The sequence below is a fragment of the Panulirus ornatus genome, chromosome 4 (genome assembly GCF_036320965.1).
Source record: "Panulirus ornatus isolate Po-2019 chromosome 4, ASM3632096v1, whole genome shotgun sequence".
NCBI lineage: Eukaryota > Metazoa > Arthropoda > Malacostraca > Decapoda > Palinuridae > Panulirus > Panulirus ornatus.
Genome location: NC_092227.1, coordinates 70775323 through 70787476, shown reverse-complemented (window position 1 = coordinate 70787476; position 12154 = coordinate 70775323). Strand labels below are relative to the sequence as shown.

At 38.8% G+C, this 12154-nt stretch overlaps 1 protein-coding gene across 4 annotated transcripts in view; it reads left to right on the top strand.

Annotated features, from left to right (window-relative positions):
• The window catches only part of LOC139767188 (uncharacterized), a 285192-nt gene that overhangs the window by 75026 nt on the left and 198012 nt on the right, over window positions 1-12154 (top strand). For all 4 annotated transcript variants that reach the window (XM_071696252.1, XM_071696262.1, XM_071696273.1 and 1 more), the window contains exon 3: window positions 11668-11755. In XM_071696252.1, coding sequence (XP_071552353.1) covers window positions 11668-11755 — 88 coding nt within the window. The remainder of the gene's footprint in view (window positions 1-11667; window positions 11756-12154) is intronic.

Genomic DNA, 12154 nt, shown 5'->3' with positions numbered 1-12154 from the left:
TGGGGTTGACATGCTGTCAATGGATTGAACCAGGGCATGTGAAGCTTCTGGGGTAAACCATGGAAAGTTGTGTGGGGCCTGGATGTGGAAAGGGAGCTGTGGTTTTGATGCATTATACATGACAAATAGAGACTGAGTGTGAATGAATGTGGCCTTTGTTGTCTTTTCCTAGTGCTACTTCGCACACATGTGGGGGTAGGGGGTTGTCATTTCATGTGTGGCGGGGTGGCGACTGGAATGAATAAAGGCAGACAGTATGATTTTTTTTTTTTTTTTTCGCAAAGGAAGGAACAGAGAAGGGGGCCGGGTGAGGATATTCCCTCAGAGGCCCAGTCCTCTGTTATTAACGCTACCTCGCTGAGGCGGGAAATGGCAATTAGTGTGAAAGAAAGAAAGAAGTATGAATTATTTATATGTGTATATGTTTATATGTCTGTGTGTGTATATATATGTTGAGATGCATAGATATGTATGCGTGTTTGGACGTGTCTGTATATACATATATATGTGGGTGGGTTGGGTCATTCTTTCGTCTGTTTCCTTGCACTACCTCGCTAATGCGGAAGATAGCAACAAAGTATGATAGATAAATGAATATCTCCTACTTGACATTGAAAAATATATGTAGTTGAGATGTAAACAGGTGAGCATAAATATATAAGAAATGCAAATGACAGAATTGCTGTACATGCAGGAACACTTTACATGGTTAATAGGAATTTATTGCTTATCTTTTAAGAAAGCCTGTCACATCAACTGTGCAAACATAATCTGTAACATGTTCAAAAAAATCAGAATTGTTTTACAGGCAGACAGTATGTGTTCAAAAAAATCAGAAGTGTTTTACAGGCAGACAGTATGTGTTGTTGTACTGCAGACACACGTTACTGCATTTGGAAATGTTATGTGGAAATCTGAGGTAGAAAAGGAAAAGTTTCCAAAAGTACTGCTTTCATTGTACCACAACTGCGTGAATGAATACTGTGAGAACTATGATACATAGGGGACAATGAGACATGACCCTTGTGCCTATCACATGACACTTGTGGCCTTCACAGTACATGTTCCTTTATTAGTTTCTGACACAACCAGTTAGAGGCAGGGAAGAATTATCAGAGGAGGAAATTACTTTGGTCTCCCTCTTCATAACTGTATAGGAAATGGAAGCACTCTGCCAAGTGCATTGGAACATACTCACCTCCAAAAACAACTGAGACAAACCATGTAACATCTTTTATTTATGGACTTCCATGGTGTAGCGGTTAGTGCATAGCAGCGTTTGGTCCATAGTCAATCCAGCCATTTGTCTACCCCTAGGAGTTAGTTGACAAATGTTTTATGTTGGGCAAACTGGTAAGGATCTTAATGTCAGGCTTAATCAAAATAAATATAGTATAGTATAAGAACAGGACAAGAATCAGATGCTTTTTTTAATCATGTTAAAAATTATGACCATTGTATTGACTGGAGTAATGCCAGTTCAGTTATTAACTGTAACTCCTTTACCACAAGAAGTATCATTGAATCTTATATTATACACAGCTTTGTAACATTGATATTAGTGAAGGTCTGTACAAATTGGATAGCTTTGTTGTAGGCAAAATTTGTGAATGATTCCCTTTCATATCCACATATTCAGGCATGATGCCAGACCTGAACACCACCATTCCGGTAATGCTTGTTTACCAATGGTGTCTTAGCTACATCTCTTCCTTATATATCAACTGAGTGCTCTACGTTTTCTATCTCATTTGTGTATGTCCCCTGACAATGTGATGATTACAAGAAAGTGCACTTAGGAACTTATTGCGTTTCATTTTTTTTTCATATTCTAGATCACGCACAACACTGTGACCTCTTGCAATATACATATTATCCCTGGGGATAGGGGAGAAAGAACACTTCCCACGTATTTCCTGTTGGTCGTAGAAGATGACTAAAAGGGGTGGGAGTAGGTTGCTGGAAATCCTTCCATCTGGTTTTTACTTTTCCAAAAGAAGGAACAGAAAAGGGGGCCAGGTGAGAATTTTTTCCTCTAAGGCTCAGTCTTTTGTTCTTAACACTAACTCACTAATGTAGGAAATGGCAAATATATATGAAAAAAGTATTTATGTGTGTTGATGAGATAGCCTTGATTAGTGCCTCAGTTTCCCATGCCATTTCAGAGGGAAAGAAAGCCAATATCCCAATATGCAGAGACCTAAATATCATAGAACAAATAAAATCCCATTTATAAGTGGCTTGATAATCAAGTCAAATGCAGCATTTGCAACCTTCACTGAATCATAGACTAAAAATCGTGTGAATATTGAGGTCGGGATCCCAAACTACATCCTGTATGGATGTAACAGGACTAAAAGATCATGTAGAGGAGTCAGACTGTTTATAATAGATACTTTATTACAACTGGTATTCTGAACGCAAATTGTGTTGTAGAGTCTCTCATTTTCAAGATTGAAAGCCCAAGTGTGGGCATTGCATCATGCTGTAGACCAACAAATGCCAAGCTTCAAGAATATACAAACAAGTAAGAAACATAAAATCACGTCTTGACTTCCTCAAATACCCATTCACAAATGTACTGTCTTTGGAGATTTCAACCTACCTCACCTAAGATCAAGACAAGTAGGAAATAACATTGTAAATTGAAACTGCTGACATTAGGAACAGCTTGGATGAACACCTGCAAAAGAGAGAGATTTTCAATGTGAAAAGTTCTCCCTCAGTCAACAGATAACAAAACAACTAGAAGAAATAACAGTCTAGACTTGGTCTTTACAATTAATGAGAACCTTTAATGTGACTTTTCTACATTTAACATCCTGTACAAGTTAGGATGCTAACTGTCTTGACAATGCATGTAATAATAGAGTAATATACTGTAATTTAAGTAGACATGTGAGGATGTGATCTTTGAGATGCTTGCTGAGTACCAAGGCAGAGGAGGAGTATGTAAGTGACATGACCAGTTTCATATTGCAGACATGCAACAGACACACAAGTGAGAAGAAAGCATCATAGGTCTTGGGTAGAACAAGAAAGATGAGCTCTTTCAGGAAGTGAAAAAGTATTGCAGACCTTACAAAGAAGCTGAAGCTCACCTAGCAAAGGAAAAACCTATCACACGAATTATGAAACATGGAAAGAGGAAGATGCGAAAAATGTCATTAATGAAATATGGAATACTTTTACTCATATGGGAAATTCAAATTTAGGACCATGAACTCCATTAGCCCACTACAAACAGAAGATAGCTTTACAGATGACTGCTAGGAGATGAGTTAGATTCTAAAAAGGAAGTTTGAATCAGTATTCAGTGAGCTAGAAACTACATTAAAGACAAATGACCTGGCATACTGAGCAAATAGGGCTGAGGAATACTGGAGTGAGAGAAATGGTGGAAGAATGTTTGGAATGGTGTATGCAAGGGAGGCATGTAAGGACAGGGATAAGTGGAGGTTCTCTTGCCATGGCCACCCCTTGATGGGAGTTCCCAGAGGGAACAGGTGACAGATATATAAATAGATAGATAGTACATGTTTAGCCCCTTGTATCATGCCACCAAAGCATATTTTAAGTTCTGGCACCAGGGTTGCTAAGAAGTGTAGGGCCATTACCAGTGTGATAAGGAGGATGTACCCAAACATTGTAAGAAAGCAGAACTAACAGCTGATGTTAAGTGTGCCTTTAGACTTAGTGAATCTACTTTACTGACTATTTGTGATTGTGCAGAGAAGATCAAGGGGAGTCATAAGAGTGGAACATTAATCAGTTCATCTAAGACATCCTATTTCTGAAGTTCACTGGAGTGAATGTTGAGCGTGTGGATCAAACATAAAACTCATGAAAATGTTCCTGTTTGCACGCTTGAAATACATCTTACTGGTGTGACAGGTATGGAAGACTGTAAAATGCTACCTCTGAAATCCAAAGGTGCAATATGCACAGAAAGAAAGGACACTTTAAACATCCAGGGCCCAGGACTCTTCAACACCTTGCCATGTAGCATCAGAAACAGCATGGGTTGCATGGTAGAGAAATTCAAGACTGCACTGGACAAGTACTGACAAAGTGTACCAGACCAGCCAAGGTTTGAGGGCTATGTTCTCTGAGGGCTGAGACATCCAACAGCTTGGTTGACCAGAAACCAAATTCAACAGCCTGGGCCCATCCTGGGCTGTTGGGGGTGAAGAACCTTGAAGTCTGCACCAGGTATGCCATATATACACCAGATCTGTCAAGTCTGTCTGCACATTCTTTTAGTGTACATTGAGAAAATCATAAGGACCATGAACCTTGTATGCTCTTTGATAGCAATTTTATTGCTTTCCTAGACTTTTCCCCCAATCCATTTCATTGATGTTGGAGCTTTAGTGTCTTCCAATGTGCTCACTCTTTCCAATGTGGCTTTCACCTTGCATATCTTTTCACCATCCACTCCAGATCTTACCTCTGAATCCTTTAGCCTTTTGTATGTACTTTGATGCTTGCCTGTCTTGGTGTTTTGCCTACCTACCCATAGCGATCCCTTTAAGAATATCACTGAGAAATGTTTTATAAATTCTATTGGTTATTTGCTTAACTTGACAATATTCAGAATAACTAAAGATTCTTTAATTTTGAAGCAGTTTTAGATATTTGGTTGATAAACTATTTATGATATTAGACTGTACTATGTATATTCATTGTGTGAAATTTCTAACTTCTGTGCTGTCATATGTTCTTGAAAATTATAACAGGATGTGATAGAAGCTCTTTTAGATATTAGCTTGCACCGTAATGATTACATATGTTTTAGTCTTTATATAATGTTGTTCGCTGATGATACAGCGCGGGCGGCTGATTTGTGTGAGAAACTGCAGAAGCTGGTGACTGAGTTTGGTAAAGTGTGTGAAAGAAGAAAGCTGAGAGTAAATGTGAATAAGAGCAAGGTTATTAGGTACAGTAGGGTTGAGGGACAAGTCAATTGGGAGGTAAGTTTGAATGGAGAAAAACTGGAGGAAGTGAATTGTTTTAGATATCTGGGAGTGGATTTGGCAGTGGATTGAACCATGGAAGCGGAAGTGAATCATAGAGTGGGGGAGGGGGCAAAAGTTCTGGGAGCGTTGAAGAATGTGTGGAAGTCACGAACATTATCTTTGAAAGCAAAAATGGGTATGTTTGAAGGAATAGTGGTTCCAACAATGTTATATGGTTGCGAGGCGTGGGCTATAGATATAGTTGTGCGCAGGAGGGTGGATGTGCTGGAAATGAGATGTTTTAGGACAATATGTGGTGTGAGGTGGTTTGATCGAGTAAGTACTAAAAAGGTAAGAGAGATGTGTGGTAATAAAAAGAGTGTGGTTGAGAGAGCAGAAGAGGGTGTTTTGAAATGATTTGGTCACATGGAGAGAATGAGTGAGGAAAGATTGACCAAGAGGATATATGTGTCACAGGTGGAGGGAACGAGGAGAAGTGGGAGACCAAATTGGAGGTGGAAGGATGGAGTGAAAAAGATTTTGAGTGGTCGGGGCCTGAACATGCAGGAGGGTGAAAGACGTGCAAGGAATAGAGTGAATTTGAACGATGTGGTATACTGGGGTTGACATGCTGTCAATGGATTGAACCAGGGCATGTGAAGCTTCTGGGGTAAACCATGGAAAGTTGTGTGGGGCCTGGATGTGGAAAGGGAGCTGTGGTTTTGATGCATTATACATGACAAATAGAGACTGAGTGTGAATGAATGTGGCCTTTGTTGTCTTTTCCTAGTGCTACTTCGCACACATGTGGGGGTAGGGGGTTGTCATTTCATGTGTGGCGGGGTGGCGACTGGAATGAATAAAGGCAGACAGTATGATTTTTTTTTTTTTTTTTTCGCAAAGGAAGGAACAGAGAAGGGGCCGGGTGAGGATATTCCCTCAGAGGCCAGTCCTCTGTTATTAACGCTACCTCGCTGAGGCGGGAAATGGCAATTAGTGTGAAAGAAAGAAAGAAGTATGAATTATTTATATGTGTATATGTTTATATGTCTGTGTGTGTATATATATGTTGAGATGCATAGATATGTATGCGTGTTTGGACGTGTCTGTATATACATATATATGTGGGTGGGTTGGGTCATTCTTTCGTCTGTTTCCTTGCACTACCTCGCTAATGCGGAAGATAGCAACAAAGTATGATAGATAAATGAATATCTCCTACTTGACATTGAAAAATATATGTAGTTGAGATGTAAACAGGTGAGCATAAATATATAAGAAATGCAAATGACAGAATTGCTGTACATGCAGGAACACTTTACATGGTTAATAGGAATTTATTGCTTATCTTTTAAGAAAGCCTGTCACATCAACTGTGCAAACATAATCTGTAACATGTTCAAAAAAATCAGAATTGTTTTACAGGCAGACAGTATGTGTTCAAAAAAATCAGAAGTGTTTTACAGGCAGACAGTATGTGTTGTTGTACTGCAGACACACGTTACTGCATTTGGAAATGTTATGTGGAAATCTGAGGTAGAAAAGGAAAAGTTTCCAAAAGTACTGCTTTCATTGTACCACAACTGCGTGAATGAATACTGTGAGAACTATGATACATAGGGGACAATGAGACATGACCCTTGTGCCTATCACATGACACTTGTGGCCTTCACAGTACATGTTCCTTTATTAGTTTCTGACACAACCAGTTAGAGGCAGGGAAGAATTATCAGAGGAGGAAATTACTTTGGTCTCCCTCTTCATAACTGTATAGGAAATGGAAGCACTCTGCCAAGTGCATTGGAACATACTCACCTCCAAAAACAACTGAGACAAACCATGTAACATCTTTTATTTATGGACTTCCATGGTGTAGCGGTTAGTGCATAGCAGCGTTTGGTCCATAGTCAATCCAGCCATTTGTCTACCCCTAGGAGTTAGTTGACAAATGTTTTATGTTGGGCAAACTGGTAAGGATCTTAATGTCAGGCTTAATCAAAATAAATATAGTATAGTATAAGAACAGGACAAGAATCAGATGCTTTTTTTAATCATGTTAAAAATTATGACCATTGTATTGACTGGAGTAATGCCAGTTCAGTTATTAACTGTAACTCCTTTACCACAAGAAGTATCATTGAATCTTATATTATACACAGCTTTGTAACATTGATATTAGTGAAGGTCTGTACAAATTGGATAGCTTTGTTGTAGGCAAAATTTGTGAATGATTCCCTTTCATATCCACATATTCAGGCATGATGCCAGACCTGAACACCACCATTCCGGTAATGCTTGTTTACCAATGGTGTCTTAGCTACATCTCTTCCTTATATATCAACTGAGTGCTCTACGTTTTCTATCTCATTTGTGTATGTCCCCTGACAATGTGATGATTACAAGAAAGTGCACTTAGGAACTTATTGCGTTTCATTTTTTTTTCATATTCTAGATCACGCACAACACTGTGACCTCTTGCAATATACATATTATCCCTGGGGATAGGGGAGAAAGAACACTTCCCACGTATTTCCTGTTGGTCGTAGAAGATGACTAAAAGGGGTGGGAGTAGGTTGCTGGAAATCCTTCCATCTGGTTTTTACTTTTCCAAAAGAAGGAACAGAAAAGGGGGCCAGGTGAGAATTTTTTCCTCTAAGGCTCAGTCTTTTGTTCTTAACACTAACTCACTAATGTAGGAAATGGCAAATATATATGAAAAAAGTATTTATGTGTGTTGATGAGATAGCCTTGATTAGTGCCTCAGTTTCCCATGCCATTTCAGAGGGAAAGAAAGCCAATATCCCAATATGCAGAGACCTAAATATCATAGAACAAATAAAATCCCATTTATAAGTGGCTTGATAATCAAGTCAAATGCAGCATTTGCAACCTTCACTGAATCATAGACTAAAAATCGTGTGAATATTGAGGTCGGGATCCCAAACTACATCCTGTATGGATGTAACAGGACTAAAAGATCATGTAGAGGAGTCAGACTGTTTATAATAGATACTTTATTACAACTGGTATTCTGAACGCAAATTGTGTTGTAGAGTCTCTCATTTTCAAGATTGAAAGCCCAAGTGTGGGCATTGCATCATGCTGTAGACCAACAAATGCCAAGCTTCAAGAATATACAAACAAGTAAGAAACATAAAATCACGTCTTGACTTCCTCAAATACCCATTCACAAATGTACTGTCTTTGGAGATTTCAACCTACCTCACCTAAGATCAAGACAAGTAGGAAATAACATTGTAAATTGAAACTGCTGACATTAGGAACAGCTTGGATGAACACCTGCAAAAGAGAGAGATTTTCAATGTGAAAAGTTCTCCCTCAGTCAACAGATAACAAAACAACTAGAAGAAATAACAGTCTAGACTTGGTCTTTACAATTAATGAGAACCTTTAATGTGACTTTTCTACATTTAACATCCTGTACAAGTTAGGATGCTAACTGTCTTGACAATGCATGTAATAATAGAGTAATATACTGTAATTTAAGTAGACATGTGAGGATGTGATCTTTGAGATGCTTGCTGAGTACCAAGGCAGAGGAGGAGTATGTAAGTGACATGACCAGTTTCATATTGCAGACATGCAACAGACACACAAGTGAGAAGAAAGCATCATAGGTCTTGGGTAGAACAAGAAAGATGAGCTCTTTCAGGAAGTGAAAAAGTATTGCAGACCTTACAAAGAAGCTGAAGCTCACCTAGCAAAGGAAAAACCTATCACACGAATTATGAAACATGGAAAGAGGAAGATGCGAAAAATGTCATTAATGAAATATGGAATACTTTTACTCATATGGGAAATTCAAATTTAGGACCATGAACTCCATTAGCCCACTACAAACAGAAGATAGCTTTACAGATGACTGCTAGGAGATGAGTTAGATTCTAAAAAGGAAGTTTGAATCAGTATTCAGTGAGCTAGAAACTACATTAAAGACAAATGACCTGGCATACTGAGCAAATAGGGCTGAGGAATACTGGAGTGAGAGAAATGGTGGAAGAATGTTTGGAATGGTGTATGCAAGGGAGGCATGTAAGGACAGGGATAAGTGGAGGTTCTCTTGCCATGGCCACCCCTTGATGGGAGTTCCCAGAGGGAACAGGTGACAGATATATAAATAGATAGATAGTACATGTTTAGCCCCTTGTATCATGCCACCAAAGCATATTTTAAGTTCTGGCACCAGGGTTGCTAAGAAGTGTAGGGCCATTACCAGTGTGATAAGGAGGATGTACCCAAACATTGTAAGAAAGCAGAACTAACAGCTGATGTTAAGTGTGCCTTTAGACTTAGTGAATCTACTTTACTGACTATTTGTGATTGTGCAGAGAAGATCAAGGGGAGTCATAAGAGTGGAACATTAATCAGTTCATCTAAGACATCCTATTTCTGAAGTTCACTGGAGTGAATGTTGAGCGTGTGGATCAAACATAAAACTCATGAAAATGTTCCTGTTTGCACGCTTGAAATACATCTTACTGGTGTGACAGGTATGGAAGACTGTAAAATGCTACCTCTGAAATCCAAAGGTGCAATATGCACAGAAAGAAAGGACACTTTAAACATCCAGGGCCCAGGACTCTTCAACACCTTGCCATGTAGCATCAGAAACAGCATGGGTTGCATGGTAGAGAAATTCAAGACTGCACTGGACAAGTACTGACAAAGTGTACCAGACCAGCCAAGGTTTGAGGGCTATGTTCTCTGAGGGCTGAGACATCCAACAGCTTGGTTGACCAGAAACCAAATTCAACAGCCTGGGCCCATCCTGGGCTGTTGGGGGTGAAGAACCTTGAAGTCTGCACCAGGTATGCCATATATACACCAGATCTGTCAAGTCTGTCTGCACATTCTTTTAGTGTACATTGAGAAAATCATAAGGACCATGAACCTTGTATGCTCTTTGATAGCAATTTTATTGCTTTCCTAGACTTTTCCCCCAATCCATTTCATTGATGTTGGAGCTTTAGTGTCTTCCAATGTGCTCACTCTTTCCAATGTGGCTTTCACCTTGCATATCTTTTCACCATCCACTCCAGATCTTACCTCTGAATCCTTTAGCCTTTTGTATGTACTTTGATGCTTGCCTGTCTTGGTGTTTTGCCTACCTACCCATAGCGATCCCTTTAAGAATATCACTGAGAAATGTTTTATAAATTCTATTGGTTATTTGCTTAACTTGACAATATTCAGAATAACTAAAGATTCTTTAATTTTGAAGCAGTTTTAGATATTTGGTTGATAAACTATTTATGATATTAGACTGTACTATGTATATTCATTGTGTGAAATTTCTAACTTCTGTGCTGTCATATGTTCTTGAAAATTATAACAGGATGTGATAGAAGCTCTTTTAGATATTAGCTTGCACCGTAATGATTACATATGTTTTAGTCTTTATATAATGTTGTTCGCTGATGATACAGCGCGGGCGGCTGATTTGTGTGAGAAACTGCAGAAGCTGGTGACTGAGTTTGGTAAAGTGTGTGAAAGAAGAAAGCTGAGAGTAAATGTGAATAAGAGCAAGGTTATTAGGTACAGTAGGGTTGAGGGACAAGTCAATTGGGAGGTAAGTTTGAATGGAGAAAAACTGGAGGAAGTGAATTGTTTTAGATATCTGGGAGTGGATTTGGCAGTGGATTGAACCATGGAAGCGGAAGTGAATCATAGAGTGGGGGAGGGGGCAAAAGTTCTGGGAGCGTTGAAGAATGTGTGGAAGTCACGAACATTATCTTTGAAAGCAAAAATGGGTATGTTTGAAGGAATAGTGGTTCCAACAATGTTATATGGTTGCGAGGCGTGGGCTATAGATATAGTTGTGCGCAGGAGGGTGGATGTGCTGGAAATGAGATGTTTTAGGACAATATGTGGTGTGAGGTGGTTTGATCGAGTAAGTACTAAAAAGGTAAGAGAGATGTGTGGTAATAAAAAGAGTGTGGTTGAGAGAGCAGAAGAGGGTGTTTTGAAATGATTTGGTCACATGGAGAGAATGAGTGAGGAAAGATTGACCAAGAGGATATATGTGTCACAGGTGGAGGGAACGAGGAGAAGTGGGAGACCAAATTGGAGGTGGAAAGATGGAGTGGAAAAGATTTTGAGTGATTGGAGCCTGAACATGCAGGAGAGTGAAAGGCGTGCAAGGAATAGAGTGAATTGGAATGATGTGGTATATTGGGGTTGATGTGCTGTCAATGGATTGAACCAGGGCATGTGAAGCGTCTGTGGTAAGCCATGGAAAGTTGTGTGGGGCCTGGATGTGGAAAGGGAGCTGTGGTTTCGGTGCATTATTACATGACAGCTAGAGACTGAGTGTGAACGAATGTGGCCTTTGTTGTCTTTTCCTAGCACTACCTCGCGCACATGAGGGGGGGGAGAGGGTTGTTATTTCATGTGTGGTGGGGTGGCGATGGGAATGAATAAGGGCAGACAGTATGAATTATGTATGTGTATATATGTGCATGTCTGTGTGTATATGTATGTATATGTTGAGATGTATAGGTATGTATATTTGCGTGTGTAGACGTGTATGTATATACATGTGTATGTGGGTGGGTTGGGCCATTCTATTGTCTGTTTCCTTGCGCTACCTTGCTAATGCAGGAGACAGCGAGAAAGCAGAATAAATAAAGATGATGAAGCGGTTTGGTGCTATACAAATTGTTATTCATGGAAACTTTTCTTTTTCCAGCCTCATTACTACACCAAACATGAAGTCTTCGGACTTCCACCGCCACTTGAATTTGAAGAACCACAACTAGGAACAACTGACTGGTCAGGTAGGTTTCCCTGAGCTGTCATCAAAGAAAATTAGTATAAAATTATTATTATTATTATTATTATTATTATTATTATTATTATTATTATTATTATTATTATTATCATTAATGATAATGATAATAATGATAATAATAATTATGATAATAATGATAGTAATAATAATGATAATAATAATGATATAGTTTATTGTATGAAGTATTGTCACAAGTTGAATATCCAGTTTTTGTATATTTTTGTTGCATTTTGCAGTTATGATACTAAAGGATTTTTTTATTTTCACATCCTCAGTTTCATGTCGTTTATCACTTATTCTCATATTACTTCTTGTATTTTACTTGCTTTTTAATATTTCCTTTATTTATTCATTATTTAGCTTTATAACATGAACTCTTATGGTA